Below are 18,386 nucleotides of genomic sequence, written 5' to 3'. Positions count from 1 at the left end.
TTGTCACCAAAATCTGCTTGTGATTTTCAGAATAAGATACAGAGTTCTCATTTAATGCTTTCCTGACAGCAAATTAAAGTGACATGAAATCGTATGTTATATGTGAGAGCTGTTTCCCATTTCACTCAATATTCTATCACATATTTTGAACAGTCTAGCTTAGACAGTTTCACTCCAGTCCTCAGTTGGAAGAAATCAGCAAAAATAGGAATCCTTTGGTTAAATAGCATATTATTTGCTTCAAGACTCAGTGGCCAACCTTTTGAGATCCTACAATACTGTACCAAAGTTGGAACAAAAACTCTATTGTTGAACAAGAGCTAGCTGTGTAAGCAGGAGCAGTAGGAACCAAGTGCAATATTGACACATAATCCAACTGATACATGGTCATAGTAGTCATTTCTTTATGTGCTACTTGGATGAAATGACACTGTGACAACAGCATGCATTTTTAGTCTTTTGGCAAGGCAAACGCTTCATCTTGCAGAAAGAAGATAGGAAGACATGTGGCAGGAGAATTCATGTGCCTTTCCCAGGTAAACTGGTCAGTTTTAGCACCTCCTCTGTGCATGTACCCTTTGTGGGGAGAGACATTTTGCCTTGCTCATGGCCAGACCTTAGATAATTCTGTATATTTTTAAATACACATGAAAACTGGGATCATCATTTTCTTTGCTTTCTACATGCAGAGTTTTCTTTTCATTGCACAAGAAGTGATTATTCCCTTTGTAATCCATTTTTTTGCAAACTCTTCTTCTTGTATTTCGAATGTATGATCTTTTGAGGGGAATGGCAATATTAAAATAATGGTGAACAGTGTCAACAAATAATTTTGTTGTCTGATGAGTATCATCCTCATTCCACACCTCCTCCCAAGACTCATATTTCAATGTGTATCTAAAATTATTTAAATTACTAGGAACTTTAATTTGATGTCCGTATGTAACTTTTGGATTTTCGGATGTATAAGTGTGTGGCAACTTCAGTTTTAATGAGATTCTGACAGGATCTGATAACACATCTGATATATTTTGAACATTCAGTAACATAATGCAGAAATTATCAATCAAAATTGCATTGACAGAGAGAGATGGAAGTTATTCTCTTGGAGGCTCCAAGAATATTTTCCATATTAAAGACAGCTATTTGCTTACTTATATCAAAGGAATTGTGTGAAATACTGGCAAAAATAAAATGTATGTCCCCACATAAAATAATTTTATTTCCCTTTGAAGTATACGTTCACATGACACAGTCCGGATTTTCTAAAAACTTGTGGCAAATACCACATGCAAACTACATCTTCAAATAATGATTAATTTTAGATGTTTATATTTTAGTACACAGTACTCAAAATATTTCTCAACATAAAGCTGATTCATTATGTTGCATTTACAGAAATTAATCCTGTTATTCATAAAAATTAGACAGCCACCATCCCCTTTACATGAGTGACTGGATCTACTACCAATAGTATAATTTAGAAAATTAGAGCCTGAGAGCCCTTCATTTTTGACCCAATACTGCTGTATTGTATTGCATTTTTATTGGCCCTGTTGTCTACAAAAGCAGTCTATGCAGGAGACACTGGACAAGTCAATGTACGGAAGATGACATCTTCGTAAGGAAGAGCTGTTGAGCAGAAAACTTCGAATTCTAACAATTGCTTTCTTACTGAGTGAACTGATCCAAACCAAAGTAAACCCAAGTTGCTACTATGTTTCATATTTTGACACATACACTACTCATTTCGAAGATCATGACAGCTGACACCTTTCCCATACAATGTTCCAAGAATTTTATTTGTTCTCTTGTACTATGTTAATTGATTTTTGTTCTGAAGCAAGTATTGCTTCTTTTGTGATTAGATTAATTAATAAACTCATCATTAACTTTAATCTCCATGCCATTTTATCTGTCTACCTTTAACTTTGGTAGAAGAAATGCAGAGTTCTGAAGGCTTCAGATTAAATTTTATAATGTTTTCATCTTTGCTATTGCTACATAATTTGCTGGAAATATAACTACTTATTTATGTTAGCTGTAGTGCTAAATATTTGTCTGCACTGTGCCAGTAATTATGAGATGGCTGTGCAAAAGTGTTGCAAACAAATTGTTAAGACTATACAGCAGAAGTTTCTTCATGCGTACAATGTAGAGTATAGTGCAATTAAGTTCCTTGTGAAAAACAAATATATGAAAAGTGGCATAAAGTAACAGCATTTCTTACAAAGCAAAAAAGTCTGCAGTGTTCCCAAAATATGCTGATTAACATATAATCATGCCAATGATTAATTTCACCAGCAGAATTAAACAGTAACAGATGATGTCCACAATAAAATAATATATTACAGACAAAGATAGCTGAACTTATTTCTGTTCTGACTTAATTTTCAAACTACATTATTGTATGAACTGAGGAAATATATTACCAGAATATTTGTTTTGAATTCTGTATCATCTTGGATTAACCGGAATGACACTGTAAGTTCATTAAAACTTGGAGACTTGACAGCAAGTTTCAAATGATGGTTCATTGTTTTTGAAGTACTTTTGTCTTGATACAGTCCTTTACCACTTATAGAATGTCCACTAAACCATGATCCAGAGAATTCGATCTGCCAAGAGAAAAGAAAAATGGATTATAAGTGTTTACTAAGAAAGGCTGGAATAACTGCCAAAATGCAATGGTGAAAACTTCTAGACTATTTCACTGAATTACATAAGAAAACACACACACACACACACACACACACACACAATAAAATTAGGTAATATTTACTATTAACTTAACAGCAGCTTACATCATATTCTTTTGGAGATTTCTCATGTAACTTTAGTTCCACAACCATTGGATTGAAACCTGGTAATGTCAAGTTGAACATTGCCTCAAAAAATGTAAATGATGTATGAGGCATTTTTAATTTGAATTGTATAAGCACTTCTTTACCTGAAATGAAAAACAAAACATATATTTGTGCATGATATAAACGAGCAGATTTGTTGTTTATAGCTTTATGCAAGTATGCATTCCATGGCCATTATTAATAATGTATGAGTTCCACATGCCTCCACAAGGATAGCATATTATCAGAAGTTATTAAACATCCTCTGAGTAATGGTAAACTGCTACCTAACCATATGCCTAAACAGATATCTGAAAATTGGAGTTCATACAGGTTCAGCTAAACTCAGAGACAGCAAAAAACGGCAGTCTGAGTAGTTTTGACAGGTGAAAACAGCAGGTCAAAGTTTTATGGGACTAAAATTTTTCAGATAACAGATGCGTTAACTTGAAAAAATTTTGCAAAGCAATTCTGAGAAGGTAGCAAATTTTCAAGCAACTGCTTTGTACATTTCAACATTTCATGCAGGTGTTGTGGGGGGGGGGGGGGGGGGGGAATTTGTAGTTACTTCTTGGACTCTTGACTTTTGGGAAGTGTGGGAACTGTAATATTTTATGTCACTTACCTGGAGAACTTCTGGGGAGAATCATTGGACTTTTATTCATTTTCAACAGTGAATCACATGAACTTTACTACTGAACAGTAATATACTGCAATGCACTTAGTATTTTCATAATTGCAAGGGACTCAGTCTGTTATTCTGTTACTTCACAAACTTGACATACAATAAACATTTTTTTTTTATTTCCAAACATAAATCAGCTGGTATCTTTGACTCTATTAATTTTCACTACTGGTTACAATCCTCCTTGCAGTTATTCATTATAAAGGAGTTAGCAGAACAATGTACAGTGACAGGTGTGTGTGTGTGTGTGTGTGTGTGTGTGTGTGTGTGTGTGTGTGACTAAACCTTAGGTGACAATGTAGCAAGTGAACATTAAAATCAGTCATTCATCTGACTGAGTTGCCAGAACTTTTAGAGTAAGCACTGGATGCTAGTATTACACAAAATGAATAAACTCCTAAAGCAAATAATATTTGACTCCCTGGTGACATTGGGAGTGAGACAGATCATATAAAATATGTAACTGAATGAATTATTCCTAACAGTTCACTGAAATTCTCATTCTGATTAAAAAGCCTACCATCTGTGGTACATTTGCAGTCAGTTGATGAGTCACGGTGTATATCCTGTAAGACTGAAATATACAGTAGCATGGAAGTGCAAACAAATTAAACTTTCTTCCTAGCTTTTCTAGATGTGAACTCTTTTACAGTCCTGGTATAATAAAATGAGTGGGCTAACTCTGACTCTATTGTGATCAGAGTGAATCCAACAAGCCACTCTTGCTTGATTGTAGCTTTCAAAGGATTTAGTCTTAACGTCTGCACCAAAACTGAATGACTGCTCTGCAGCAAAAGGGCAGAAAATCTGTAAGGCTACCAATTTATTTGGAAATAGCCTATGTTATTAAAATGGCTCTTACGAAGAGCACTGAGAACGTGCAGAGTTGAAAGTGTCTACAGCCCAAAATTAACTGCCTGAATCTTTTTTAACTGCAAAATTTCTTCATTCAAATCTTGTTTATTAACTTCCATGCTGTATAAAAATTTCATGTTTTCTACACACTTTGATAGTTTAGAATCGTTCAGGCTTATATAGTTCCATAAGAACCCAAATATGTCTATCAAGTTGTCTATGGCAGACTACCCTGTGGTTAAGTTCCCTACAACTGTTTCTAGAATAAAACTGAAAATATTTAATTTCTTTGTGTAGTGAATCATAAAAGTCAAGTCAGGTGATATTCCAATATTTTCTGCTACCTTGCAACTTTCTGAGTAAATAGTGTCCCATCTGTTTCTTAATTTATTTAATTCTTCCACTAGACTCTTAACATAAGCTGTTCAACATCTATTCTGGCTTCTTTTGCTTGAAGACAATGTTATGTATGTTTAATGCTGCTGATACTTTGTGCCACACTGGAGACATCAAGGCATATTTAAACTATTTCAAATGCTTCTGCATGTACTTTAGTTCCGTATGTGCCTCCACAGTCAAATTAAAGTTAAAGGTAAGTTCAACTGCCCTTTGAAATCCTGGCAGTTCCTTAGCAAATGGATGCACAGCATCTATTCAAGGAGACCATCTCATTTCCGATAGCCTGTGAAGGGACTATCCAATATTTTCTTATAAAACTTTCCATCTTTGGGAACAGAGAAGTGTGGCAACCAGGAGGTGCAAAAATTGTGGAGATAGACCAACACTCAAACGCAGTAAGCAGATTCAAATTGATGTAGGTTGCAGTCATTTCATGTTTCGTTATTATACGAAACAGGCATACAACTGGTCTACAGAAAAAAATCTTATCTTGTTAATCATACAAAAACTCATACTGTGCAATTACAGAAAGATACAAATTACTTGCAGGAACTAGAAGCAGATCAGATGAAACTCCGCATTTGAAATTATTCAGTATTTACAGATATAACAAAGTTGGGTGGGACCAGTATGTGGCTAAGTTAATCAGGGATCTCAGTTCTGCTTGTTTTCCACTTAGAAATCTTTCTCAACCATGGACAAAATGAAATTCTCTTTAATAATAAAACAACTTATGAAACCTCACTTCATAAGTTATTAAACAGTTCATAGATCAGCACAATCTGAAGACTGTATTATATGTTAGTTTAGCATTTCTAATGGTGTTGGATGGGTGATCAAAGAAAGGTTTTAACAAAACAGAGGAAATAATGAAATATGTAGAAACCTGCCAGATACTACACCTACCACAGCCATAAGTCAGACCATCCTGGTAAGCATTCAATCGACGTGCTGCACAAGTACTGAGGCAGCCACGAGGAGCAGACAAATCACTGACAGCAGTCACCTTGTTCAATAAGTGTGTGCAGTGCAACAACAGTGGCACCTGCCAGGAACTGTATCTTTATATGTGCATACTCAGAATCTGAACTCTCAGTTGTCAAATGTATTCCAGCTGTGTGTTTACTCTCTGTGTACTCATATTCTTGTTGTCATCCCGTGGCCCAATGAAACTTAGTTATTTAAGACTATGTACTTCCTTGTGTCCTTAGTTAGAACAAAATCAAGCACCTTATCAGTATAGTGATAGGGGAATCAAGCACAATATTCTAAGATACAGGCACTGTAAATGCCAAGGTATCAGAGTGTACACCGCTAGTTGACAGTTTCTGTGAAGTAAAATTATATATGGATGCTTGTTTCCTGAAGAAATTACCTAGGTTTCTGGATACTGCTCTGTCCTTTATTATCTTGTTATTAATGAATACTCAAGCACAGGTGCAGAACATACATTCAGCTGAATGTAGTGAATGTTATACTTTTTCCATTGGACAATGCATATCAGTTACACAGCAGTACACACAAGTCAAAGATATCTGTAAAAATGCTTATTTCTGTAATAAAATTTACAAATACTATTCATATAACATCTCACCTGGAGCATATCTTACTGTCACAAGTATGCTTGTTTCTGGTCCTGTATTGAGATATCCCAAACTAAATCTCATGTCAATGGATGAGATTGGTTTACTGATATGTACAGATGCATCAAATCTCACATTGTCATGGCCTCTTAGGAAACGAATCAATGTTGTTAGAACAAATTTTGATTTTATATCTTTCTGATGTGGTCCAACAGCAATTTCCATCCAAAAATCCATTCGGTCACTATTTCTCTGAGACAGTAGAAGCATATATGTTACAATAACGATACTGATGGAAGGTTTCTTTATTATAAAAATTAACGAATGCTCTAAATAAAGCTTAAAAAATACACCACAGGCAGGGTATTACTGATACACTAACTGCACACTGTGTTCTTTGAGACACAATGATCATCACACTAGCACAACATAATGAAAGCGCTGGTCAAGTTTATCAATTAATAATTGTTACCTTTCCATCTGGAATGCACAAAATGCGATTTGGAAACATAAGGAACCCTAATCATAGCTGTTAATTTAGAACTAAATTTTTCTCTCAGTTTATGTTGCTGTATGTTTTTAAACAGCTGCTTATGTGGGTTTAAAAAAGAAGCAAAAACTTAAAGTTTGAATCTGATTTTGGCTGAAATATCACCTAAAAATTAAGATGTTTTTAGCAGTAAGAAAATGTTGGATACATATAATTTATTTAAAAAGCAATGTGTTGCTGAGTGTAATGGTGAAATTTAGATAACTGGTTTCATGATCTTATAGATTGAAGATTTTTATGTAAAAATTAAACTTCATATAATTTCTATGAAATGGGAGTGTGCTGAAAAGTAATCTATCTGAATATTTTTATGTAAAAACTCTTAAAACTATTTAAATAAAACAAATGTTGCTAACATTCTACATCTCCGTTGTTTATGTCTACATATTTATTTCTCAACAAAAGTACACTGGAGACAAACACATTTTTCCTAATGAGAGACCAGTATGTTGATACCATCACTGCAGAATGTTTTGTGTGATTAATGGAGCCACATCACCTCTGCTTGCACTGCTTCATTACTATGAAAGTGGAGTCCTCAAAGGTGTTCTTTAAGTTCTGAAAAGAGATGAAAATTGGATGGGGCCAAGTTGGGACTGTATGGAAGATGACCAATGATAGTGAACAAAACATGTCTGATTGCTGCACATGCTGCAGCATGCATGTATGGTCTGGTATTGTCATACTGAAGGAGAGCGTACTCCATGTGTGGACAAACTCTTCAAACTTGAAACTTGATTACAGCAAACCAACATAGTCATGTTACACGCTGCCATGTTACATGATACAGTTCAGAGACCTCTAGTAACTGAGGACTGCAAATATATAGACACAAAGAATAAAGATGTAGAATGTTAATAACATTTGTTTCATTTAAAAATCTTTAATAGTTTTCACATACAAAATCAGACACATTACTTCTCAGCATGCCCTCAAAAATATCACCCTAATAACACTACAGATCTACTATACAGTATTCATATATACACAGATATTAGTATCATTACAGCATTTAATTATACAGGGAGTTTAGTTGATGAAATTGTTTTATGTAGTGCCTGTTCACAACATATGGTTACATGTTCATGTTACTGAATTCCTCTAGTGACTATTGGATGAAGTGGTGAAGGTAAAACAGTACATCCAAGTGTAAGCTTGGGAAGTAAGAAGGTGAAGGAGAGGACTATTGGATATTGACCACAGCACACAAAAAAAATTTTAAAAATAATTTTAATAATGGTGGCACTAATTTAAAAGAGTCAAATTTATAAACAACATGGGAATATGTATTATGAATATATGTTTACTTTTTATTTGTACATAAAAAGAAAAAAAGGTTTAGTTTAGATAGAAAATTGACACTGGTGATGTTTATATCATCCCTTTAGGAAAAAGCATTCCTTTAGGTACAAATTTGTCACCACCAGCAACAATTTTAGTTGTTACAGGAACAATGCATGGTAGCAAATCCAAGAGTGCCTTCACCCTCCCCAGTGTTAAATAAAACTATTAGTACTGATTTTTATCAGCATTGGCTGATTTGGACAGATATCTACATCAACTACAACACTTAAAAGTGTTCCAGGTACTGAAAAACAACCTGCAGTACCCACTGTTTCTTTTTTGGGCTTGCCCTGATATAATTTTTTTCAGGTATGAAAATGAACTGTTAGCGTATTGTTCTTATGTTATGTTGCAGGTAAGGGACTAAAATTTCACCAAGAACTTAAGTCACAATAATAGTCATACTATATGCAAATCACTAGTTTACAATGGCTCAGTAGAGAGTGTACATCTACAAATTCAAATCAAGAACACAAACAGTCCATACCGATTTGTTAACAATTGTTATGTCATCACCCCATTGAGTTACTGATTGCTGTGATCTTTACACTGCTGACTTGTCACTTATGGCACTGCAAAACTTCTCATAAAAGGTAAGTTCAAAATAGAAGTATCCAATAAACGAACAGAATTATTCATTATTCAGCCCAGAGGCTGAGGACATATTTGGAGTGGCTGCATTCTCTCTTTTCTTTATTTATCCCAGACGAGATCCATGTTGGTTTTGGCAGAGACTCATTTTTAAAGCATGAAGACTTACAGTCATTACGTACAACTATATTATGCTCGTTACTGTGCACAAAAAATTAAATATAAACATCAAAATCCCATGGTTCTGCCAGGCGTACATTATGTATTTCACATTCCAAGCAACAGTCAAACAGGAATTAGCCAAATGAATAGATCAAGATGTCATGGAATGAGGACCACCCAGCATATGGGTGACACAGTTGTATTAAATGTGTCTAATGGATGGTTCTGTTCTTGCAGTTATTTTATCTTCTGCAGCTGCACTCTGCACACCACCATGAACTGCACAGTGGAGGGTACTTCCAATTGTACCATGTACTTCAGTTTCTACCCATTTCATTCGCATATGGTGCATGAAAGCATGATTACTTGAATGTCTATGGGTACTGCAATTAGTCTAATCATGTCTTTACAGACCCTAGGTCCGTGGTTCCCAGAGTTATCCAGGTGGACCACCAGAGGTCCAAGGGAGACCAGATGGGGGTACACATAGGCGTGAAAAAAAATTGGGGCTTCACAAGTTGTAAGTGGGGGTCCATGAAAATTTTTAACCACCTTCATTTTTTTGAGTATATAGTGTATTTTAAGAAGGTCAGCAACTGCTAATTGTAAAAACAAGCATTTCGATATTCAGTACAATGCATGTAGAGACTTGCAAACTGCTGCCCGCACACCCACTCGCCCGGAATGTTCGTTAAGACATGCAAAGGGATGAAATATGACTTGTGCTGTGTTTCCGAGCTTCACTAATATAAATATGAATGCCAAGGACAAAACGTTACTCATTTGTTTTCAGAATTTTGAGAATAAAAGTGTGAGTGAATTGATGTCCGTGTTTGCCAGTGCCAAAAAAAGTACCTGCCAATTTGTTACTCATATTTTTATTTTATATTGTAATCATATTATATTTGTTATATTTGCATGTAGTAGTTACATAACAAAAATTAAATACTGAGAGGAGCGATTATTCGATACTTCTATAAAAGAACGAAAAAGCCAAGGAAGATTGAACTTTTAGTACTTTTTATTGTAGAAATATTTATTCACGTGACAGTGTCAATTCATTAAAAGAGAGATGTATGACTGACCTGCATGTTTGTACATATTTCAAAGTCCTCGTAGCTGCTAATGTTAAACAACAAAAAATATTTGGAAATGAATTAAAATGTAATTAATCAAAAAATATTTTATATTACAATAAAATAGGTTCAGCCTTTTTGTGAAAACCTCTATATGGGTATTAAAGCACAAGTGCAATGTAACGCATGTTTCCACTATTAGCAGATGCAGAGACTCAACATTTTTGACAGTCATATCTGTTTACATGTGCTTTGCACAATACCAGTTTATTGTATACTGGGTTGTTTATAAATTTAGCAATATACTAAATTTATAATAAATAGCTTTTCAAGGTTCTCAGTCTTATTGTTTATATTAACTATAAAAATCAGTACTAATCAATAAGGCATTGCTCTTATTGAATACAGAAAACTAAATAATAATACAGTCCACTATTAAAGAGAATCTATGCTTATGAAATGAGGCACTGGTCTCGTGAATTAGGTATATATTTTCTTTAATCATTAATTAAAAACCGGATATTTAAACTCGTGACTGCTAAATTTCAACAATTAAACAATGAGTCTTAGCAGTTTATTGCTTTTAATAATTAAAAACAGTTTTTCTGCTGTCATTTTGGTTTCTTTGTTGCAATAATTAATTCTATTCTATTCTGTTAAAATAACCATATCCTGTTAAAATCGCCTAATGATTACTAAAACAAACATTTTTTTTCTTTACTGGTTACAACTGATACGAAAAATCACTGAATCTAAGAAGAATTGTCGACAATACAGTGCTCATTATTTGAAATTTTGTTTTCTTCCATCAAAGGCAGATAAACAATTCCCTATATGTCTTTTATGCAACAAAGTTTTGAGTAATGACTCTCTGAAACCATCTAAGCTCGAAGATCATCTAGGAAGCTGTCATTCTGATGAAATAGGTAAAGATTTGAAATACTTTCAAACACTGAAGGAAATATAAGAAAAGAGACCTACTGTTGACAGTATGTTTGCTTCAACATCTCAAAGTAATTATGATGGCTTGTGAGTATATTACAATATCTCATTGCTTATAGCAAAGTCTGGAAAACCATACACCATCAGAGAACAGTTAATTTTACCTACTATTGAAGAGGTTTTAAAAACTGTTCTGCACAAACCTCCATTTGATGTACTCAAATGAATTCCTTTAAGTAACAACACTGTACAAAGATGTATTCATGAAATGAGCTCTGATATTGAAAGCTTCTTGTGTAATTATCTGCAAACCGCTCATTTTTCTATTCAGTTGGATGAATCAACTTTACCTGATAATGAAGCATTATTATTGGCATATGTTCCATTTATTATGGACAAAGAAATCCATGAAGAGCTGCTATTCATGAACTCACTGAAAACGGACACTGAAGGCGAATCAGGATTTAATGTCCTGAGTGATTTTTTTAATGAAAAATCAATTCCATTTACAAACATTATTTCAGTGGCAGCAGATGGAGCTATGTTCAGGAAATATTGTGGGTTTATAAGTCATCTTAAAAGAATAATTCCAGGACTAACTGCAATTCACCGTGTCATCCACAGACAACACCTTGTAGCAAAACATTTGAATGATAAATTGCACTAATTGCTTCAATTTGTGATTAACACATTTACCAAAATAACAAGCAATGGATTGAATACCCTTTTATTTGCACTATTGCGCAATGAAAGTGATGAAGGTTTCCAACAATTGCTCTTACATACTGGTTGTCAAGAGGTGCATGTTTATCAAGATTTTACTCAGTTTTTGAAACAGTTATAGAATTTCTGGAAACTAAAGATCCAGATTTAAAACAAAATCTGATCAAATTTAAAGCAGACATTGTGTACTTGACAGATTTCTTCAACAAATTTAATGATGTTAACTTGCAGTTACAAGGGGACAGGCTAAATTTAATAAAAACAAAAGGTGTAATTTTGGCTTTTCTTGGTAAACTGAAATTTATGAAGCAAAATATTAGTCAGTGCAAATTCTCCCAGTTTCCAAACTTGTCACAGGCAGAATGTCTTGATGAGGGTATTCAGACATATTCTTGACATTTAATTACCCTGCATGATGACTTCAAAAATAGATTTGAAGATATTCTGGAAATGGAAATACCACCATGGATCATATATCCATTTGATGAAATGGAAGTGGCAAATGTGGTATTACAAGAGGAGTTACTTGAGCTTAGCACCAATGTGGAGTTGAAGGTGAAATTTAAAAAAGGCTATCAAACATTTTGGTTGCAGGCAGAAATACCCAAAAAATTTCCTGGGCTGTGTAAAATTTTTGACAGTGCTCCCCTCATCATATCTTGTTGAAAAAAGTTTTAGTGTCATTATCAAACTAGTAACAAAAGAAAGGAGCAGATTGAACATCACAGAACAGGGAGATTTGAGATTATCCCTCACAAAACTGAAGCCAAATATTGATAATTTGCTGTCAATTCATCAAGCACATCCATCTCATTGAAATTATGACTATTTTTTTAAATTGTTTATTTGCATTTTAAAGTTGATTGTTGATGTTTTGTCAATTGTTGATCAGTAAGTTATCAGTATTTATTTTAATCATATTAAACATATAATCATAAGTATTATTTTAATAAAAGGAACACTTGAAAATGTGTTATTTTTATTTTTACCACTATTGATTTAGGGTTGGGATACCATGACATTTTTTAGGAGTTTTGGGAATATAGTAGGAATGTAGCAGCAGGGGGTCTACTGAAAACAGTAGAACTTTGAAAGTGGTGTATGAGAAAAAAAGTTTGGGAACCTCTGCCCTAGGGGATCAATATGTAGTCTGTAGTGGTACATTCCTAGATTTCTCACATAAAACTGTTTCTTGAAATTTTGTAAGTAGGCTTTTGGGGATAGTTGGCATCTATCTTGAAGCATCTGATAGGTCATGTTCTTCAGCATCTCACTTGACATTCTGTCATGGGTCAAACAACCATGTAACAATTCATGCTGTCCTTTTTTGTATACATTCAATATCCCATTAATCCTATACGGTATGAACCAACACATTTTATCATTCTGAGATAGGTCACATCAGTGAGCAAGCTCTCTTGTAATTTCATTGCATTTTCCCAATATCCTACCAATGAACTGAAGTCTACCACCTGCTTGACCTATGACTATGTCTATGTAATCTTTCCACTTTCATGCACCTACAGATAACTGTACCCACGTATTTGTAGGATTTGATTGATTCCAATTGTGACTTATTAATTAATTAGTCATGGGATACTACGTTTCTGCATTTTATACAATGAATAACTTTAGATTTATGAACAACTGAAATAAGTCACCAGTTTTTGCACCAGTTTGAAAACTAATAAAATTCTAACTGAAAATTTGTACAGCATTTTTCAGACAATACTTCATTATAGGTAACTGAATCCTATGCAAAAAGTTTGAGGTTGTAATTAATATTGCCAGCCAGGCCATTATTACACAAAATGAGCAGCATGGGTCCAAACATGCTCGTCTGCAGTATACTGGAAGTTACTCCCAAATCTGTCGATGACACTCTATCCAAGATTCTATGCTGTGTCCTCCCTGCCAAGAAATTCTCATACAATACCAAATTTCATTTGATACCTTATACAATTGTACTTTCATTATCAAGAATTTGTGTGGTACTGAGTCTTGTAAGCCATGAAATACTGCCTCTACCCAACTGTCTTGATCCATAGTCTTCAGGATGCCTTGAGAAAAGTAGCATGAATTGGGTTTATCATGCCTTATCTTTGCTGAATCCATGCTGATTGGCATGGCAAAGATCACTCTCTTCATAATTCCTCATTATGTAAATTATTTTCTAAGATTCTATTACAAATGGCTGTCACTGGTACTGGAAGGCATTGTTGTAGATCATTTCTGCAATTCTTCCTGTAGACAGGTGTGACCTGTGCTGTCTTCCAATTAATGGGCAAAGTATTTTATCTGAGGGATCTACAGTGTAATATTGATGAAAGAGAGGCTAGCCCAGGTGCAAGTTGTTTTGGAATCTTAGGATTTGTTGAGTTTTAGAGATCAGCTATTTCTGAATTTTGCTGACAGTAAGATCTATATCATTCATCTTTCCAATGGTGTGAGAATTAAATTGGGGCAATGAACCTGGATTTTCCTTGGTAAAAGAACACTTTAAAACAGAGTTTAGCATTTCTGTTTTTGCTTTCCTGCCCTCCAATTGTTCCTGTGTCATCAGTGAATGTTTGTACACAAATTTTTGTGTCACTGGCAACCTTTATACAAAACCAGAATTTCATCGGTTTTTTTACAGTTCTGTCAAAAACATACTCCTATAACAGTCACTGAAGGCTTCATACATCACTCTACTGACAGGCAAACACATTCACTCTAGCATCTTGCTATCTATAGCCTAGTGCTCTGTTTTAGATTTATCATAAAATAATTGCTGTATCTTTAGACATTTATTTACAGAAATTGTATACCATGGACAAGCTCTCCCAAAATTACCTATTTGCTAGGTACTATCTATTCATTGACTGGTCAATTATTCATCTAAACTTGAGACACAGCTCTTCAAAATACTCCGGCCCAGAGATAAATGTTTTAAGTTACTCATAGAGATATGACACTAATGTCTTTTTATTTACCTGTAGATCTTTCTGCTAGTTTTATTTGCCCTTTGTACTTTGGTAAACATCATTGTTACAATTGTCTGTTATCTAGATCACTGTAAATCTTCCTACTTCTTTCAGTTGTCATTTGAAGTTTGTTAATCATTGTCCCTAAAACTGACTCATGGTCACTGAGATCAGTTTCAACACAAACGCCCTCAAAGAGGTGAGGTCTACTTGTTAATATTACATATCATAAATTTCCATGAAAATGGCAAAGACCATTATTCCCTACAACAGGGTTTGATCCAGCATAAACCATCACGAATTCAGGATCACAGAAAGGAGCAAGTATTCTGGACCTTCATGTATTCTCTGCAATTTCTAGAAGACAATAAATATAAACAATTGGTATCATAAACTGTCTCATAAGAGAATCCTAAATAAGAATGTTTTAAGACTCATTTTATGACTAGTACGTGTTTGGAAAAGTGTCAAGGTATATCTACTGCTTAGGCTTCATTTGCAGTACAAGCTTGGAGATGACAGCTGTGAAAAATGACTTATAAAAGCAATTTTCCTACTGCAACCTGACAATTCAGTCTGCTACGCATTAAGGAAATTACTGAAAAATTGTCAACTGTCATGGAAGTTCCTCCATAATGTTCCAAGATGTGGTCACCTGGGATTCATGGAGGCTCTAGACACAAACACATGTAGAAATCACTGGTTGGGCCTCCACCAACCCGTTAAGACACTGTGTGAGCCACTGTAAGGAATGCCAGCACTGGAAGCACATGCCACAGTTCACTCTAAAAACAGAATGTCAACAAACAAGAACTATTAATACCTAAACCATTATAATATCACCATAGCTGGTTCACCGACTGAAGTTTTGGAAATTGTGAAGTTCCTTGCAGAAGACATTGTTTTAAAACACTGAGAATACTGTGTGATCATCTGTCATTGTGACGAAGTTCTCCAGTTAAGACTTGTATCAGATGTAATTTCAGATTACAGTATCACCCACAGCAGGACAATTTTCTGTTCCACAGTTGCAAGGTGGAAATTACAATGGATACATTGTTCCCATTTCAATTGGACATTATTCAGGATGACTATGTGAAACACCTCATCACCAGGACCAAACAAGCAAGACAATTGGCTTACATACAGAATCTGGATACCCAACAGAAAGACAGAGATTTCTGTAACACCAAGCACTGGCAGTGAGATACAGCCCAGGAGTCTTGGTATTTATTTTTATGCCTGGGCAGAAAGTAGGACTAGTAAAGTTACTAAAATATTATTTTCAGCCACATCATATCCTTCATCTCTTGTTGGATGTCACATATGAAGTCAAGGACTGTGACCCTTTATCAAGAAGACAGAAGTGCAGAGACACTGTCCATGTCTTCTGTATGAAGACCTACTACAGTCCTGAGGTGAAGATGGAAATTTCAGGGACACTGAAGACAACTCACTGGCTCAGAAGCTTAAATGGGATGGGCTAACTTAAGTGCGCATTACAATGAAGAGGATGCACCAACTTGACTAGACTTCAAGGAGGCACCAGCACCACCATACAGGAGACCACTGACAATATCTAGATCCATGGAGCAGCTGTCAGTTTGAATGAGAACTTCTGCCTAGTGCTTCACTGTTTCTCCAGGAGAGTGAGCAATACTGCCAGCTGTAGTGCATGGAGCATAGTGTAATGGTTAGCATCATTGACTGGTGTTTTGCAGGTCATCAGTTCAAACCCAACAGCCAGTAATTGTTTGTTGCTGAGTATTATCATTTCTGGAAGATTCTTGAACTATGTTATGTTTGTAATGTTGGTATATTCTGGAATATTTAATGCATATATAAATAAATACATGCATTCTGAAATATTCGATGTATGTATAAATAGCTGCACTCTCCATCCAGGAGTTCAGTTTTGTTCTGATGGTAAGTTGGTGTTTCTAATAAATATGAAGTGTTAAGTACTCTATACGACTGATGCTCCTGCTTTCAGATTTGGACTTGAGTGTGGTTACCACATTACAATATAAATTAATTATAATAAAGAGATTGCCAATGAACACTTTCTAAGTGTACCTGAGCAGAAAGGCTGTAGATCAGACCTACATGAGGCAATAGATATTCTCAAGAAACAAACTCCTATAACCACAAAAAAGCTCAAAAACACCATTGCATCATTAAAAAAGAAACATTCATATGGCTTTAAAAATATATCAAGTAAGCTATTGAAATGCTGCTCAAGAATGTAGAATACTGAGTCAGGTCCTTAACTCAGCAAGGTATCAAGGAATATTCTCAGAGAAGATGAAGTATGCCACTACCTCAAATGTGAACAGTGAACAGTTAGAGATAAATTGCACTTCTTACAGTTTTAAAAATCTTTGAAAAGTTGTTGCATGCTAAAATTGTTAAACATTATTTTGTGCACAGATGTAGTTCAGGAGCTGCAGAATGTTTCAACACTGATAAAAAGTTAGTCATCAGCTGCACAAGAAAACTTTATTTGGTCACTTTACTGGGTTTGACAGTTTAAACTGTCATCTTCAGAAGTGAAATTCGCCCACATAAGAATCAGACAGTAGTGTCTTTTGTTACAGAGTCAATTAAATACCAATTGCTAAAAATATTTGATACGTGTGATATATGCACACATATCATATATTTTTAGTGATACCACTCCATTTTATCTTTGATACTTAAACTCCTTGAACACTCCAATATGGGGTTTTAAATAAAATGCAATTTGCTTTTTAAAATAATACATCAATTCAACAGGCAATCTTCACATTTGTAGACTACTCTTAGAGTCCCTAAACAAGAGCAGTCACCAGTGGGTATATTCTGTGATTTCACTAAAGATTATTAGAGAAAGCCCAGCACTATTGTATTCAGGTCCATTAAGCTACCTGCTGAAATTGTATCTCATCTGAAGAAGCAGAAAGTAATTTTGGGAGCTATGGATTAGAAATTAGGAGTTCTTGTCACATGACACTGGGCTGTTAATTATCACAGAGTCCCACAGATTTCTGTCCTGGATCCTTTATTGTTTTTGTTTTATGATACACACCTGCCTCCACCTGAGAATGGTGATGAGTGCAAATTTATTGCATTTGCAGCATCACTGACATTGTAATAGAAAATCTGTCAACCACAGTCATCTATAATTCTTTACACTTATTGTTTAACTCTCTTTCTGCCAACCTACAGAATACAAATTTTATTCAAATCAAGTCACAAAACCCAGAGGAATATACAGTGACATACAGCAGCCAGCAGTTACAGAGAATTGATAGCATGAATTTCCTGGGTGTTCATTTAGAATCCAAACTAAACTGGGAATATCACATACTTCAAACTGTGGCGAGTTTGCACTCAGATGCCATTGCATTACAAGTGCTATCTCATACTGGAGATTAAATGGTCACAAAGATAGTTTATTTTACTATGTGTCGTCCATTACATCACACAGCATAATCTTCTAAGGGAATTCTTTTATTTACTCAAAAACTCTTCATTGCTCAAAAAAGAGTGGTTAGAATCATTTGTAGAGTAAGTCCAAGGATCTATTGTCAAATTGTTTAGCCACCTGGTAATACTTAAGCCTGGTTCTTACATGTTTTATTATAAAGACACATGCATGACACTATAAGTAGTAGTTACATAC

The 18,386-nt window shown here is 34.8% G+C and overlaps 1 protein-coding gene across 1 annotated transcript in view; it reads right to left on the bottom strand.

The window, feature by feature from the left end:
- The window catches only part of LOC126185051 (uncharacterized), a 707,909-nt gene that overhangs the window by 506,439 nt on the left and 183,084 nt on the right, over window positions 1-18,386 (bottom strand). Inside the window, exons 22-24 of the mRNA XM_049927806.1 lie at window positions 6,380-6,620; window positions 2,805-2,950; window positions 2,433-2,618 (exon numbers count right to left, since the gene is read on the bottom strand). Coding sequence (XP_049783763.1) covers window positions 2,433-2,618; window positions 2,805-2,950; window positions 6,380-6,620 — 573 coding nt within the window. The remainder of the gene's footprint in view (window positions 1-2,432; window positions 2,619-2,804; window positions 2,951-6,379; window positions 6,621-18,386) is intronic.

This window comes from Schistocerca cancellata, chromosome 4 (assembly GCF_023864275.1).
Source record: "Schistocerca cancellata isolate TAMUIC-IGC-003103 chromosome 4, iqSchCanc2.1, whole genome shotgun sequence".
In the NCBI taxonomy this organism is placed as follows: Eukaryota; Metazoa; Arthropoda; class Insecta; order Orthoptera; family Acrididae; genus Schistocerca; species Schistocerca cancellata.
The sequence above is the reverse complement of the archived record's forward strand: the minus strand, read 5'-3'. Positions and strand labels throughout refer to the sequence as shown.